The 18,339-nt window shown below is 43.1% G+C and overlaps 1 protein-coding gene across 1 annotated transcript in view; it reads left to right on the forward strand.

The window, feature by feature from the left end:
* Positions 1-4,278: 4,278 nt before the first annotated feature.
* The window catches only part of IL17RC (interleukin 17 receptor C), a 60,295-nt gene continuing 46,234 nt past the window's right edge, over positions 4,279-18,339 (forward strand). The window contains exon 1 of the mRNA XM_066596753.1: positions 4,279-4,855. Coding sequence (XP_066452850.1) covers positions 4,736-4,855 — 120 coding nt within the window. The 5' untranslated portion in view covers positions 4,279-4,735. The remainder of the gene's footprint in view (positions 4,856-18,339) is intronic.

The raw sequence follows: 18,339 nt of genomic DNA on the forward strand, positions 1-18,339 counted from the left end.
CTTAGAATTACATGAATCACATTGTTTATCCACAGGCTGACAGGCAGGTGCGTCCATTCTCAGGTGTAGTGCCATTATATAGTTTCCAGAAATACCCATAGTCTCTGAGGACACAAGGAGGATTTATGGAGAACACATCACTCAATAGGACTGTAGAAGCCGTAGCTTAGGAAACCTCATAGATGCTCAGTATCCACTAAACTAGTGTCCCCAACTGAACTTCGTGAACTTCTTCAAAACAGTGCCGCTCCTCACAAGGCACATGCACCACAAATTGGCAGATCTCCACTTTGAGGTTCTGAAACACTTGGCCTACTCACCTGATCTATCAAGTTCTGTTTCTCTTTCGATTTTTTCAAAAGCTTGGTGGAGACCATGTTGACTTCCGATTTGCAAAACAATGAAGTCATCAGACTACAACAATAAAATTTAGGTCAGACACATAAATAATAATAGCTGACAATAACAAGCAAGTTCATAAAATAACAAGCAAGCTCACAGCACCAGAATCATGATCATAACATAAATGCAACACTTGAAGGAATCTCATAACATAAATACAGCACCAGTATCAAGTTCTTAGCATAAATTCAGCACCAGAACTAGGCTCAAAACATAAATACAGTACCAAAACCAAGCTCATAACAAAAATACAGCACCAGAACCAAGTTTGGTACATAAATACAGCCCCAGAACAAAGTTCATAGCATATATTTAGCGCCAAAACTAAGCTAATTACAAAAATACAGTACAAGAACCAATATCATAACATAAATTCAACACCAGAAGTAAGCTCATAACAAGAATACAGCACCAGAACCAAGCGCATAACATAAATACAATATTAGAATCAAGTTCTTAGCATAAATTCAGCAACAGAACTAGGCTCATAGCAGATAGACAGCACTAGAACCAAGCTTCGTGCATAAATACAGCACTAGAACCAAGCTTATAACAATTACAGCGCAAATCAACTGTAGTATGCAGATACAATACCAGAACCAAGCTCATTTCATAACTAGAGTAGATGGACTAGGCAATTGTGTGGTGGTGGTGGTGGTGGGTATTGTCTGACAACAGTGCCTTGAAACAACAGGGGATGAGACAGAAGCATGAGGAGGAGGATTCGTGTAGCTCCACAAGAAGATCATAGGGAAGGGGTGGCTGGAGTAGCATGGCATGCAACAGGTGTGTATACCTTGGTTTACTATTTCCAAACTGCCACTGTAAAATGCGCGCCAAACAACCCCTTTAATGTAAGGGGCATTGTATATGGAGCTATCTGCGTCCCCCGATGTCTACTCTTCAGGAAAATAAGGATTGGGCATGTTGAATTTTAACTCATTTCTTTATTTAAATGGGAGATAAGCAGTACCGTATGTGTGTTAATGACGCTTATCGTTATCTCTTTATGGCAGTGTTTCCCAACTCCAGTGCTCACGGCACCCAACAGGTCATGTTACCAGGATATCCTATAGTAAGAACACCCGTGGGAATGTCTGAGGCACTGACAATAATTACATCACCTGTGCAATGCTGAGGAAATCTTGAAAATATTACCTCTTGGGGGTCCTGAGGACTGGAGTTGGGGAACACTGCTTTAGGGCTCTTTCCCACAAACGGCGTCTTTACGTTTTCACGCCTGCTCCGTATAAGTGCCTGAATGGGCGTTTTTCAGCGATCACGGAAAGCGTTTTCTCGTCCATTCACACGACCGTGAGTGTAGTTTTTAGCGAAAAAATACGACGCACCCCAGAAAACCCTCCTTTCTCTTTCCCTGCTCCCATAGGGGTCTATGGGACCCGCTGGCGAATATTGGCCAAAACATAGTTCCAGAACTATGTTTTGGCTGAGCATATATACATCGGCCGCATATATGTTCTATTTTTCATGCCGGCATATTTAAACGCCGCATATTCGCCAGTGGGAACAGCTGCATTGAACACCAATGCTTCACATGGGTAGTGCATATGCGCCTGGGTGTGAAAACGCGGCATATATGTGCTCTTGGGAATAAAGCCTTATGGCAATGAAGGTAAACTGTCATCCACTGGAATTTCTGTAGTTGGCAGTGCAGGCCTATGGGGCATTAGAGTTGGTGCAAGGAGGAAGGACCGCTAATCCTTAGCTATAAATATAATGCCCATTTTCATATAGCAGGTACACTTAATACATAACAAACTGTGGTTGTTAGGTAATGTATCAATTAAATCCGGTCTTCTGAAGGGCTCAGAGCTGCCCTGGCACCGTGTTACATCCTTCTGTGGGAGACTGGTGTAAATGGTTGGCATTGATTTCCTTATTCTGCATAAATCAGATTGACAGGATAATTAAATCTCCGGTGACAGCCGCTCTTTCCGCTGTCTCCGCTCTCATTGTCTCCACTTCTACATCTATCATATTTAATGATTAGGCTCCACGCATTGTTAATAACAATTTAATATACTTCATTGGGAACCTAATGATTATACAGAGATCAGCGGCGGTGCTTATCTCTTCACTCAAGTTTGCTGACCACTGATTGACTGACATAGTTTTTCCTCTTTCCTTAAAGGGGTTGCCCCACTTCTATCTGTTTTGCTGCAGGAAACAGACAGCACCATACATTTTACAGTGGCCGGATTGATACTGCAGGCAGAGTCCTATTGAAGTAAATGGAAATCAGCCTGCAGTATCCATTTAGGCCACTGCACAATTTGCGGAGCTGTCTGCTTCCTGCAGAAAAACTGCTAGAAATGGGGCAACCCCATTGACACTTTTAAGGATGTGGCCTAATTTAGTACTTAGGGACGCAACAATTCTTTGGGATTTTCATTCCTATTAAAAGCCGTAACTTTTAAATGTTTCCATCGACATATCTATATGAGGGCTTGTTTGTTTTGAGGCGAGCTGAAGTTTTTAAAGGAAGTCTGTCACACAATTTATGTCCCATAAACCGGTGTCAACACCAAATAGTACGCACTTTCACTGCTGCAGAACCTCATAATAAACATGTCATCAGTGGCAGAACCTAACAATAACACCTCAGCGGCTGCAGAACATCATAATACACACTTTACAGGCAGCAGGTCCTCATAATACACACCTCAGCTGCTGCAGAACCTCATAAGACACAGCTCAGCTGCTGCAGGACCTCATAATACATATGTCAGCTGCTACAGAACCTCATAATACACAAGTCAGATGCTGCAGAACATCACAATACACACCTTAGCTGCTGCAGAACCTCATAATATACACCTCGCATACTGCAAAACACCATAATATACACCTCAGCTGCCACTGGACCTCATAGTATAAACAGCAGCTGCAGAACTTCATAATACACAACTCAGCTGCTGCAGAACATCCTAATACACACCTCATCTACTGCTGAACATCATAATACATACTTCACATGCTGCAGGACCTCATAATACATACCTCAGCTGCTGCAGAGCCTCACAATATACACCTCATCTGCTGCAGAACCTCATAATATACACCTCACATACCGCAGAACATCATACTACGCACCTCAGCTGCTGCAGAACATCATAATACACCTAAGCTTCTGCCGAACTTCGTAATATACACCTCACCTGCTGCAGAACATCATTATACAGACCTCAGCTGCTGCAGAATCTCATAATACACACCTTAGCTGCTGCAGAACATCATAATATACACCTCAGCTAGCTCATGCTACATACTTAACCTGCTACAGAACCTCATATTACACACCTTAGCTGCAGTAGAACCTCATAACACACACCTCACCTGCTTCAGAACCTCATAACACACACTTCACCTGCTTCAGAACCTCATAATACACACTTCAGCTGCTGCAGAACCTCGTAACACACATCTCAGCTGCTGCAGAGCTTCTTTCTTGAAAGGATGAGGGTATTTCATAAGAAACAATGTTGGGCAGAAGCCTCCTCCTGTATTATAAGGTATAATGTACCCCCTGCTGTATGACTTCATGATCATCCCCAATAATAAGCCAGGAGATGATGGGGGTTATCTGTTACATTGTTGCTTTTGTTATTATTAGATTGTTACATTGTTGTTCTAGTGATACATGATGGTGATACACTGCAGTAGAGATCACTGGTTTGCTCCTAAGAGGTTTTGCAGCAGCTGAGGTTCACTGTCAGGACTGTGCAGGTATTAGAGGACTGAGTCATGAGTGTGACTTGTGTCTGGGCAGTAGCACAGGGGAAGGCTCTGCTCCCAGCAATTGGAGGTGGAACCCTCCAGCAGGGTGTGTGCGGAGGCGGCACACAGACTGCACTTGGGAACTGCACTGCCTCCGGACAGGACACTACTGGGACACAGGGGCCCATCGGGACACAGGGGCCACACACTGGCTGCATTGCTATACACTTTGGATTGCAGTTGGCATCTGCTACCTTACCATGAGCCTTCAGGGACTGCTGGACGCCGGATAGGACCTACATAGTCAATAAGGACCCCCTATAGGGTTCAGAAATAGAGGAAGAACACCCATAGGACCATTCACTGTCGGTTACCTTCCTTTTTATAGCTCCCCATAGTTTTCTACTTCCATATTTTTTTTTAACTTTTACAACTTTTTTTCTAATTCTAAACTTTTGGTATCGATTATCGAAACTTTCCTTTGTGATACTGGAATATTTATGGACGGCAGCTTCACCACCTAGTAATGAGCTGACTCAGGCATCAATAAGGTTTGCATGTGGTTTGCTACTCTGTAGCTTTTGGGAAATTAAGCATGAAACTCTTGGCTTTCTTCCCCCTCCTGCTGACATTGAGCTTACACTATGGAAATTGTCAGCAGGAGATGAGACTGGAGACTCTTCCAAGTGATGCACAAGATATTACCTGCACGGGGGTAAGTAATGCTGTCTGATACCTGCGCTGGGATCATGCAGGTGGGAGTGTTAACGCATGGGGTTTTGTAAGGGACCTTTCACATAGGACAGAATTACGCCGCAGGACGCAGCCGAATTCGCACCAAAATCCATAGGACTAACTGCGGATCTTGATGTGGAATTGCAGGCAGGTTTTAAGCCATTTTTAATTCCAGCCTGCAGATTTTGGTACAGAATTTTCCAGTCGTACGCCTATTCCGTCCGGTGTGAAAGGTCCCTAAATGTGCAGTTTGCTGTAGATGCACCGATTGTCTCGCCAAATTGACCAATAATTATAATTAAAGGCCAAGTCGAAAAAATATAATTGTTATAAATTGCAACGTTGGTTTTTAGGGTGGTTTCAGACAGCTGTATGCACAACTACGCTCACTGTAGTTGCGCATTAACCAGGTTTTGTTTTTCTCGATGGGCATTCAAACTCCACGCCATAGCAGGACAGGAAGATAGAGCCTGCCCTACTTTTCCTGCGCATAGTTAATACTACGTACAGGAAAATGAGGGCAAGTCCTATCCTTTCTCACCTGTACAATTAAGGTGCGAGAATACCGCTAGTGAATACGGAAATATTGAAATAAGTGGTTTCATTTTGTCCCATTATGCGGCCAGAGCAATTGTTAATTTCTGTGCTCACTGAAGCGCAATTCTTCTTTGGAAAGTTGTTGGCTAGTCGTTGAAAGACAACGATTACCTGTTTACACGAGACAGTGATTAATCAACAAGGGACTATTTTTAGGTGAGCTGAAACGAAGTGACTAGTGGATGAATTTTCACTCTTCACCTGTTTATATGAAGCAAATGTCACTAACTTTCGTTCTTTCAAGTAACTATTTGAACGATGGTTATGCTGTTTGAAGCTGCCTTGAGGCCTTAGGCTAGGGTCACACAGGGCGGATTTGTTGCGGTTTTTCCGTTGCAGTTTTGACGCAGAAGAACTGCTTCTACAGCAAAACCGCTTCAAAGGTTAATTTGGGCTTGGATTTTGCTGCGGATTTTCGTGCGGAAAAATCCGCAAGCGTTTTTTTCCGCAGCGCTTTTTTACTTTTGCCGCGTATTTGGTGCAGTTTTGGCTGTGTCCATAGAGGTCTATGGACAAAAAAGCGCTGCGGAAAAGACCAAAGAATGAACATGCGGCATCTTTTAAAACCGCGACGCAGTTGCATTTCCGCACTGCGGCTGTGCGGAAAAAATCAGTCCTGTGAGAACAGCTTTTTGGCAAATCTCATTTGTGCTGCATTGCACTGCAAACGCAGCGGTTTTGCCGCAGTGCGGATATGCAACGGCAATCCGCAGCAAAACCGCGGCAAATCCGCCCTGTGTGACCCCAGCCTTACTGTAAACGGACAGGAGCATGCGCTAATATGCTCGCTGCTACGGAGTGTATTAGCGCATGAACCAAAGGGATTTTTTTGACTATTCAAACTCCGCGCTATAGCGTGCGAGTTTGAAGAAGAAAGCGGGAAGATAGGTCCTGCCCTACCTTATCACACATAGAAAAACTACGAGCGAGAAAGATACGGCAAGCCCTACCTTTTCTCTCGCGTAGTATTAACAGGCAAGAATACCGCAAGTGGAAACTAAATCACTGAAATCAATGGTTCCTTTTCATCCTGTTTGCAGCCATGACTTTTACGCCCGCAAAATGGTACAAAAACACGCCCACATGTTTAAGCCCTAAGGCTAGTGTCACATGGGTGATCACAATGTTGCCGCGATTTTTGAGCGTCAGCGCTGCTTTTTCTCGCAAAATCATTGCTGCTGCTCACAATTTTCTCACACGTTTTTTTTTCTTCTTTGCCGTGATTTTTTATTGCAAGTCAATAGGACTTTCTAATATTAAAATCGCACCCCTCTATCATACCCCATACCTTTTTTGTCAGTGTTTGACATTAGTTTTCAACTGTGTCTGTTTACGGACATGCGATGCGGTTTATGAACAGAGTAACATATTTACGTAAGTGTCATTGTGAGTCCGCCTTGGACGGTACTGTTGTAAGATATGATACTGCCGTTTTGTTTTACTGTTTTGTGGAATAATATAAAAAATACCAATAAAACCTAATTGGCAAAAAAAAATTTTTTAAATCGCAACGCAAGTTTGATGCCATAAAAAGGAGGCTCCATAGGTAAACATGGCAGATAAAAAGATCGCACATTGCAGAAAGGTAGAGCATGCCACGATTTTTTTGTTCTCTCAACATCACATCAGTGAAAACATCTCAGATGGGAAGGAAACCACTGAGAATCGTTGGTTTCATAATCTGCTTTTTTTACGGACTCTCGCAGCATGCGAAAATCGTGCGATTTTTCTAGCATGTGCGAAACTACCCTAAGGTTAACTTTACACTGGCAAGCACAATATGGGGCTGTGAATCACGGTCCCTATATCGCGCTCGCCATCCATGTGTAATAGCCGTGGATGCGAGGCGTTTTCATATCAAAACAGCTTCGCATCACTTCGGGTAAGAAGCAAGCTGACAGCCACGGTGGACAGCGGAGTTCCTCCCACTGTTTTCAATGGGAGACCTTGCATCGTGTGCACCTAGCATATGGTGCGATGCTGCTGCCGGCCCCATTGAAAACAATGAGAGATGCAATGCGAGAACACGCAGGGAGATAGAACATGCCGCAATATGTTTTCTGCATCACAACGCACGATTTTGTTGCCCGTGGCCTCAGGCTGTATTCATGAGGGCAAGTGTGATTTTGGCCAGTCAAAAGCTGACTTTCCAGGTAAATTTTTTTTTTTTATACTGCTTGCGATGTGTTTTTTGCAGTTTTCACTGCATGTGAGTTGTATGTGTTTTACATCCATTTTCATGCGCATTTTTTGCCGCTCTGCACTTCCTGTTTTTTATCATGTTCTTCGCATAGGAACATGCGTGAAAATTGTATTGCACTTCCACCTAAATTGCATGTCATGGGATTGCGTTGTGTTTTTTCACAATCCCACAGCACATAATGCGCGATTCGTGAAGAAGAATCGCACAAAAATAGGACCTGCAGCAATTTTTCTAACTTGGACTATCGGTCTGAGAAAAAGTTGTGAATTAGCCCATCCAAATGAATGGCTTCTTTGCCCCTGTGTGCTATGTCACTCCTGGAATTAAACGCAGCTCGTACGGGAAAATCACCCCTGCGAATACAGCCCAAAGCCTCAGTCACTCACATAAACCCCCTGGAGGCGAAGCAATTTCATCTGAATACAGCCTTGCATCACTGCGAGGCTGAAGGAATCCCCCGGCGCGGCTGTCACAGCTATGGCAGGGGATCGCGGAGTTCTCCCATTGAAACCAATGGACAATCTTGCAGCTACCCTCTTTCCCTGAAAATAAGACATACCCTGAAAATACGACATAACATGATTTTCCAGAATTTTTGAGGATGCAAAATGATTTTTCAGGCTTTTTGAGGATGCTTGAAATATAAGCCCTACTCCAAAATTAAGCCCTGCTAACAGTTAATTTAAAAAGTCAATTTAAATAGTGTCCAGGCAGCTATAAATGTAAAAAAATTAAACCTTTTTGAACAAAAATTAATATAAGACACTGTCTTATTTTCGGGGAAACACAGTAGATAGGACATCCTGCAATGTGTTTCCCGCATGGCATCACATCGCAGTGCCATGCAGGAAAACATCGCAGCTATGAATGAACCCATTCAAAAGAGTTGGTTTCATATCTGTGCGAGATTTGTGCGTCTCACAACACACAAATCTCGCACGATTTTCATGCCAGTTTGAATGCCCCCCTGTGGCTTCTTCAGATGACCGTGATTTTGCCACTTTTGGACAAATGGGACGAAACAAAACCATTCATTTCAATTATTTCGTTTTCACTTGCAGGATTCTTGCACATTAATACTACACGCGAGAATAGATGGCGCAGGACCCATCCTCCCGCAATAGGGCGGAGTTGGAATAGTCAAAAAAACACTCCAAAAAACATTGGTTAGTGTTTTTACACATACGCCCGTGTGAAGCCGTCCTTGGTATGGGCTGATAGTTGCCTGAATAATTGCTGATTCGCGAAACGTTTATGGGTTAGTGTCGGCCTGTGTACACACAGCCCATGTGAGCAAGAAGTCACTCAGTAGTTGTTACGTTTTAGGGTGGCTTCACATGGGCGTCTTTGCCTGCGCAAAATTTGTGTGCACATTACATACGGAATAGAAGCCATTAATGTTATGGTACATTAAATAGTACCATTGAAAAATAAACTTGCCCCGCAAAATAGAAGACCGCGGACATCTGCGTCAATGGAAAAATAAAAGTGTTACGATTTTTTGAAAGTGGAGACGAAAAAAAAGGGCGGCGTCCCTAAGGGGTTAAATAAAACCAGTCTCAAATTTCCCAAGTTGGGCAAGTTTTAAGAAATATCTAGTGTTGGCGGTGGCATCGGTCCGCCTGCATTCCGGAGGCATTAGTAACACAATGTGGCAGGTTAATATGGAACTAGTGATTTGCATATTCTTATCTTTGCAGGCACTGTCCGCTAAGTACTGCAGTGTATAATACTGTGAGCGGTGGTCTCCAACCTCTACGACCGCTTTCACATGGGCATATTCAGTGATATGTTTGAGCACGTTACCAATAATAAGACAAGTGTTCACCACAGCGACCATAAATTTGTACATGTTTTGGGTGACTGGTTTTGTGATGTCTGTGTTACTACATACCCTTCAGTTATATAACTTAGTATGACCTAATTACATGGTTGGCATCAGATGTCATCGGCAAGTCAGAAACTCGGTATTACGGGAAGATGTGATTCACCATGTAATAGCAGTGCACCCAAGAAGCAATAACATACAGTGCGAGAATAATAGTGTCATTTAGCGCCAAAGTAACAGCAACACCCAAATGACAATGGCATGTAGCGCATCAGTTTTGTGGTATCATATAAGAGTGTACACAGTGCCCAATAATAACACCGCTATACCGGGTGTAATGAATAATCCTGCTCTGTGACCCCTGGACATAAATGCCTGTGTCTGGGTGTACGGATGTAGGGCGGTGGTGCTGCACCACTGCTAAACCCCAAAAGCAGATGTTAATGCATGTAGCTTTTTTTGTCCTGAGGCCCAAAGAGTTAATTGTAGATTTTCAGCTTCCACCTGTGGTGTATGACATCCTGTGATAGTCTTCTTGTCCTTGTGTTGTCCATACGATTGCTTTCAGGGAATATAATAATAGCTGTTAGAGCCGCTTGTTTGCACATCGTTAATCAATGACGGTTATTTCTTTGCATGCACTCATGGATTACTGATTGCTGGTTTTACATACATTTTGTACTATTATGTTGTTTTTCATTGAACTTAATGATGCCAGTTGCCAAAAACTCAGCGGAGAGCAGTGAAACCAGAAGAAAATATATCATTACCAGCACTACGAATGGCGGGTTACCATACGGGGCTCAGGGGTTGTAGTCACATCTGGTGCCTAATGGGGTCCAAAGACTTCTTGGCTTTATAAGGCAACAGTAGTACCCTAAATGATCCCTGAAATTGAGGAGGAAGCGGCATTATATTGGATGGAGCCCTATTGTGTATGCTCTCCATACAGTGTACAAGTAGCCATACCATACATTACCGTAAAGCGTGGTGCCCCTATAAGAGACCGGTACTGGTGTATCTTGACGCCACCAGGAAGTACTGGTGGAGACAAGATTGACAGGGGTGTGACGCCTCCTGTACGTGATTGGGTGCAAAGTTTGCTCGGCAGCAGGTCCTGGCAGGGCACTAAGATAATCCTGCTGTTCCATTAGTTTACATGGATGCCGGGCGCTGCAGCCACGCATTGCCCCAGGTGAAATGACCTGCACCTCCATGACTTTCCATGAACGGCCTCCGCAGCAGCGTGCATTGCCCCATTGACCTGAAAGTCCCTTTCCCGCATGTAGAACAGAAGGCGGCACCCCCCTCAGTGTACTGCCGTGAAGCAACATTGCCGCCGGTGGCTGACAGCGCGGTCAGCAGCATTGAGGACACAGCGGCGGTGGGACATTCACTGCAAGACGGCGTCCGCACAGTGAGCATCAAGAAGCCAGCAGCAGAGCGAGACATTTCGTTACATGCGGACACCGCACATTGCATGATGGCACCAGGGAGCCCATATCCAGTGGGGCACTGTGAGTGATAGCGCTGACAGCAGTAGGAGTAGAGCAGGGACGCCACAGCGCCAGGGCCGGGGAACAGGCGGGTATCTGAGGAAATGTCACAGATAATGCAGACAGCAGGAGGAGGACTGCAGGGACGTCACAGCGCCGGGGAACAGGCGGGTAGCTGCGGTAACTGTGGTGGAGCAGAGTACTGGCTAACAGACAGGGAAATCCAGTGTACCAGCTTCTAGGACCTTAAGCTATTTAGCCAATCGGGAGCTAGGGGTGTAACAGGGGCATCCCTCCATGGAAGCCCTGTCAAACCCCCAGCTTCTGGTAACGTCAAGATACACCAGTACCTAAAAGACCCATACATTTGCCAAATAATATGATTGCCTAAATAACAATGATATACAGTACCTCCAACATACACTTTAAAAAAAAAAAAAATATATATATATATATAATATGATTTGCCGCATAATAGGTTGATATATAAAATGAGACAGCTCACTCTGGGCAAAAACGTGTGTATCTGGGTAAAGAACTGGCTCAGAGATAGAAAGCAGAGGGTGGTAATAAATGGTTAATACTCTGATTGGGCCACCGTCGCTAGTGGGGTGCCACAGGGCTCAGTACTAGGCCCCATTCTGTTCAATATATTTATCAACGATCTGATAGAGGGACTGCACAGTAAAATATCAATATTTGCAGATGATACAAAACTATATAAGACAATTAATACAATGGAGGACAATGTACGGCTACAAAAGGAACTAGATAAGCTGGGGGCTTGGGCAGAAAAATGGCAAATGAAGTTCAATGTGGATAAATGTAAGGTTATGCACATGGGCAGGAGAAACGGATGTCACCAATATACACTAAATAGGGTACTGCTAGGGAAAAGTGATATGGAAAAAGGCCTGGGGGTACTAGTGGATTGTAGATATAACTGGAGAAACCAATGCCAGTCAGCTGCTGCAAAGGCAAATAAAGTCTTGGGATGCATTAAAAGAGGTGTAGGGGCGAGGGACGAGAACATTATTCTTCCACTATATAAGGCACTAGTCAGGCTCCACATGGAATACTGTGTACAGTTCTGGACACCGGTGCTCAGGAAAGATGTTGCAGTGCTTGAGGGGGTCCAAAGAAGGGCAACTAAACTAATACATGGAATGACAGGATTGGAATACCCAGAGAGGCTATCAAAATAAGGATTATTTACCCTGAAAAAAAGACGGCTTAGGGGCGATCAAATAACTATGTATAAATACATGAGGGGACAATACAAGGATCTCTACCATGATCTGTTTATATCCAGGACTGCGACAGCAACAAGAGGGCATCCGCTACATCTAGAAGGAAGCAGGTTTCATCACCAACATAGAATGGGGTTCTTTACTGTAAGAGCAGTGAGACTGTGGAACTCTCTGCCTGAGGATGTGATGGTGGCCTAACAAATAGAGGACTTAAAGAGGGGACTAGATGTCTTTCTAGAGCGCTATGATATTACAGGACGTAGACATTAAATAACCAAAAGGGTTGTGGACCCGGGGATTTTCTGACTGCGGACTTAGAGTCAGGTAGGAACTTTTCAAACATTGATCCACGGATTATTCTGAATGCCGTTATGGAGTTGGGGTAAATTGTCTTCTGCCTCATTTTTTTTTGCCTTCCTCTGGAACAAAGGGGGTGTAAACAGGCTGAACTGGATGGATATTTGTTTTTTTTCAGCTTAGCATACTATGTTACTATGATTTACATATGCCCTGGCAGGGCAAATATATAGACAGTGCTATATTTGTCACTAGACCAGTGCCTAAGGTGTCCACGTGAGCAGGAGTTTTTGCTTTTCAACTTTCTCCCTGACACTTGTATCCTTCCAGATAAGGAGTTGGGGAAATGGGGGCTGGGCTATATTTGACATTAGGCAAATGCTGGTGCTATGAGATAGATAGATATCCTAGAATGATAGATAGATAGATATCATAGAATAGTAGAGTTGGAAGGGACCTCCAGGGTCATCAGGTCTAACCCCCTGCTCAGTGCATAAACCCCTGCTCAGTGCAGGATTTACTAAATCATCCCACACAGATGTCTGTCCAGCCTTTGTTTGAACACTTCCATTGAAGGAGAACTCACCACTTCCTGTGGTAACCCGTTCCACTCATTGATCACCCTCACTGTCAGAAAGTTTTTTTTCTAATATCTCCCTTTCAGTTTCATCCCATAGCTTCCAGTCTTTCTTCATGCAAATGAGAATAGGGCTTATCCCTCTGCACTGTGAAAGCTCTTCAAATATTTGTAGACAGCTATTAAGTCTCCTCTCAGCCTTCTCTTTTGCAAACTAAATATTCCCAGATCCTTTAACCGTTCCTCATAGGACATGATTTGCAGACCGCTCACCATCTTGGTAACTCTTCTCTGAACTTGCTCCAGTTTATCTATATCTTTTTTAAATTGAGGTGCCCAGAACCGGACACAGTATTCCAGATGAGGTCTGACTAAGGAAGAGTAGAGGGGGATAATTACCTCACGTGATCTCGACTCTATGCTTCTCTTAATACATCCCAGAATTGTGTTTGCCTTTTTGACTGCTGCATCACATTGTTGACTCATGTTCAGTCTATGATCTATTAGTATACCAAAGTCTTTTTCACATATGCTGCTGCTTAGCCCAATTCCTCCCATTCTGTATGTGCTTTCTTCATTTTTCTTGCCCAGATGTAGGACTTTGCATTTCTCCTTGTTAAATACCATTCTGTTAGTTGCTGCCCACTGTGCAAGCTTTTCTAGATCTTTCTGAATACTCTCTCTTCCCTAGTGTTAGCTATTCCTCCTAGCTATGTGTCGTCGGCAAATTTGATCAGTTTCCCACCAATTCCCTTCTCCAGATCATTTATAAAAAGGTTGAACAACACTGGGCCTAGGACAGAGCCTTGTGGTACCCCACTTGAAACATTCTTCCACTTGGATGTGCAGCCATTTATGACCACTCTGAGTACGATCACTCAGACAGATGGATGGATAGATATGAGATAGATACATATTAGATAGATTGATCGATCTGTGGGGTAACAATTGTAATCCTAGCACTATAACAAGTCACAGTAAGTTTCTTTGTACACTCTTTTATAACAGATTTCATTAACTTCCTGCGGGTTCAGCTTGTGTGGCGTCCAATCTTATCTGACCCTGGGCATGTTTGTGATACACATTTTTAATTAAACTGTATGATAGGACTCTTTACTCAGAAGTGTTTATTCAGGAGAAAATGTCCAATTTGAAGCGGTCATAAATGTACTAGGAAAGTAAATGATCCGGAGACATCGCTAGTTACTTATCTATACACAAAATGGCTACTATCACCCGCTAATAACATGGGAAGCTATCATGATAAACGGATAAGTTATTAATAAATATGCTGTAAACAGAAGCCGGAGTATAAACATCCTCATATCCTTCTTAAAGGGATCCTCTCATTCAGAGGCATGTTAAAGGGAATAATCTCTTTGGAAAAGTTCTATTTGACAATAAAATAATCCTACTACTGTTAATTCCAGCGATCTATCTGTAGTAAGTTCTCAATTTCCCTGCAGCGCCACCACAGGACAAATAAAGTATTACACAGTGCTCATTGAAATCTATGGGCTGTTCATGTAATGCATGTATGTGCCAGGTCAGTTCTCTGTGTATATATATGTTATAGTATATACTGGTGACTGTATACTTTAGTAAAGTGAGGAGAATAAAGCTCCACTGCCTCATTCAGGATCATGTTACATAACAGGAGGTTTGATCCATTCACAATAGTGCACTACCTTTCAGCATACACATGTGACTCTGTCCTTGGGCTTAAAGGGGTTGTCTCGTGGCAAACATCAAAATGTTACTTTACCCCATTCCCCCTGTTACCCCCCTGGCATAAAATAGCAATTTAAAGCGGTTTTTAAACCGCTTGCTACTCACCGATCCGATGAAATATGAAGTTTTATAAATCTTCTCCCTAAGATGGCCGCCGGTCCTTTCCCAGGGATGCACTGCGGTTTTCTCCCATGGTGCACCGCGGGTCTTCTCCCATGGTGCACCATGGGCTCTGTGCGTTCCATTTCCGATTCCAGCCTCCTGATTGGCTGGAATCCGCACACGTGACGGGGCGGAGCTACGCGATGACGCGGTGACCAGCTCTCCGGCACGAGCGGCCCCATTCACCAGGCAGAAGACTGCACAGCGCAAGCGCGTCTAAAAAAGCAAGAAGCCAGCGAAATTAGACTGAGCTATGGAGACGGGGACGCCAGCAACGGAGCAGGTAAGTGAATAACTTCTGTATGGCTCATATCTAATGCACGATGTATATTACAAAGTGCATTAATATGGCCATACAGAAGTGTATAACCCCACTTGCTGCCTCGAGACAACCCCTTTAAATGTACATATTTACTTTTTTTTATTAGGCTCAGCATGAGACTGCACTTAAGAGGAAGTTCACCTATTGTTTTCCAGTCCAGTATTGCTTGTTATGGGTGAATTATCGTTCTGTAATGCTTCTCTTAAATGGAAAAAAAACATCATTTGTTCTTCTGTGTGATTATTGGCCATAAATTCAGAATAGAAAAATATAGAATGACTACAAAGAGCATCTTTCTCTCTGAAGGATCTGGCATGTCAGTGCATTACACAGACAGATCATTCATTTTCGTGGGCACGATGTAATTCCTTATTTCTCCTGTGGTGGTGCTGCAGGAAAACTGAACACTTGTTCTCCTGATCCTGTGATCACTCTGTGATATGCATATTTTCAGAGGACCCTTCTTACAAACAGGGAAGTCTGCCTATAGTCTGCTTGTGTAGAAAGCAGCAAGATAGCAGCATACCCACACCAGAACAGCTCAGTGAATAATTACTGTACCAGAATCATGTTGATTCATGTTGTGTTTGTTATTGATAACATAAATAAAATATGAACCAACCTTAGTACATAGATACAATAATGTAACTGAACTTATAACATAGATACAGCTCCAGAACCAAGCTCCAACATAAATGCATTAGCAGAGATAACCGTTCATATTGCAAGAATGCCAATGGTCACACAGGGTCCTGGCCATCAGCTTTACAGTGCGCGAGTGAATGTAGACTGGGGAAAATCACCCCCATTTAGGTCTGCATGGCCAGATGATCTTTCTCCGTGCAGCAGCATTTTGTGGAACTACATGAATCATCCTCCTCTTGGCTCTGTCTCCTCCTCTCTGATGTTCAAAGACACCGCTGTCATCCCAATGGCACCGCCGCAATACGATTGCTTAGTTCTGGTGCTGTACTTATGTTATGAGCTTGGTTCTAGTGCTGTATTATGTTAAAAACTTGGTTTGAGCACTGTATTTATGTACTGAACTGGGTCATGGTGCTGTATTATATTATGAGTTTAGTTCAGGTGCTGTATTTAAGTTATGACCTTGGTTGTAGTGCTGTATTTATATACTGGACTTGGTCCAGGTACTGTATTTATGATAGGAGCTTGGTTCTGGCACAGTATGTATTCACTGAGCTGTTCTTGTGTGGGTACACAGCTATTTTGCTGCTTTCTTCAAATGCAGAATACAGGCAGACTGCTTATCAGTGCAATATATATAATTTTGGGAGGGTTGGGGGAGGGGGAATTTAACTTAAGGTTGGCAGTGGTTGTCTTTCAGCTCTCCCTGGAAGATATAACTAAGACATATAAACTCAAGGACTTGTATTTGCTGGGAAAGACCATAGTGACGTGTAGTGATATTTCATCCAAGGTCATCGGGGGCGAAATCACTCACTGTCCGGAAAAATTCCCATTGCTTTCCTCTCCTCTGGCTGGTGTCTGTTTTGCTTTTCCTGAAACATATGAGTCAACAACAACTCTACACAGAGGTTTTATGATGCAGACGGAGAAGAGTCATGTGCTAGAATTTGTTTAGTCATCCTCTTCAGGTTGTTACAATTTCTACTTCTTCATTTCTTAATAAAAAAGTTTCACCTTCAAGGAAACAGCTGGTTCAAAACCAGTATGGTCACCGTTACTGTGAGATAGATAGACAGCCCTTCAGATATTTGTAGACCGCTATTAAGTTTTCTCTCATCCCTATTTTTTTGCAAGCTAAACATTCCCAGATCCTTTAACCATTCCTCATAGGACATGATTTGCAGACCGCTCACCATCTTGGTAAGTCTTTTCTGAACTTGCTCCAGTTTGTCTGTCTTTTTTAACCCCTTCATGACATGGCCTATTTTGGGCTTTAGGACGCAACAATTTTTGGCGGATTTTCTTCTCCGTTTATCAAAAGTCATAACTTTTTTATTTTTCCGTCAACGCGGCCGTATAAGGGCTTGTTTTTTGCGTGGCGAACTGTAGTTTTTATCGGTGCCACTATTGGGTACATAGACTATATTGTAAAACTTTTTTTTTTATGATAGCAGGGAGAGAAAACGCATCAATTCTGCCATAGATTTTTTTATTTTGTTTACAGCGTTAATCATGCAGCATAAATGGCACATTCCATTTTTTCTGCGGACCGGTACGGTTACAAATTCTTACATTTTTTTAAGGTTTTCCCACTTTTCTGCAATAAAAACCCTTTTTTTTGGAAATCTTTTTTCTATTCTAAATCGCTGCATTCAAAGTCCTGTAACTTTTTTATTTTTCGATGTATGGCGCTCTATGAGGGCTTATTTTTTGCGAGACGAGCTGTAGTTTTTACTGGTACCATTTTGGGGTACATAAGGCTTTTTTGATCACTTTTATTGCGTTTTTAGTGAGGCAAAATGCTAAAAATTAGCATTTTGCCTCAGTTTTTTAGCGTTTTTTAAGCGTTTTTTTCCGTGCATAGTCAAAAGCATGTGCAACTTATTGTACGCGTCGTTACGGATGCCCCAATATCAAATATGTGGGGTTTTATTTATTTTTTTACCTTTTTTTATGCTAATCTGAGGAAAAGCATAAAAAAATGATTTTTTTACTCTTTTTTTTACATTTTTTTAATCTTTGTTTTTTTTTACACTATTAGAGTCCCTCTGAGGGACTTTAACCACTGCCCTGATGATCGCTGTCATAAGGCATGGCAGAGCTACTGCTCTGCCATGCCTTATCACTTATACAGCGATCATAGGCATAGGCAATACAGGACGCCAGTGTCTGGCATCCTGTTACCATGGTGACAGGCCGGGCTCTCGCGATGTTATCGCGAGTGCCGGCCGGAGACACAGAGGGAGTCCGCTCCCTCTGTGAACTCTTTCCCTGCCGCGATCTACGTAGATCTACGTATCTCCAGGATGTAAGTTTACGTCCTGTTGCGGGAAGTACCAGGCTGCCAGGACAT

This window comes from Eleutherodactylus coqui, chromosome 3 (assembly GCF_035609145.1).
Source record: "Eleutherodactylus coqui strain aEleCoq1 chromosome 3, aEleCoq1.hap1, whole genome shotgun sequence".
NCBI classification, from domain to species: domain Eukaryota; kingdom Metazoa; phylum Chordata; class Amphibia; order Anura; family Eleutherodactylidae; genus Eleutherodactylus; species Eleutherodactylus coqui.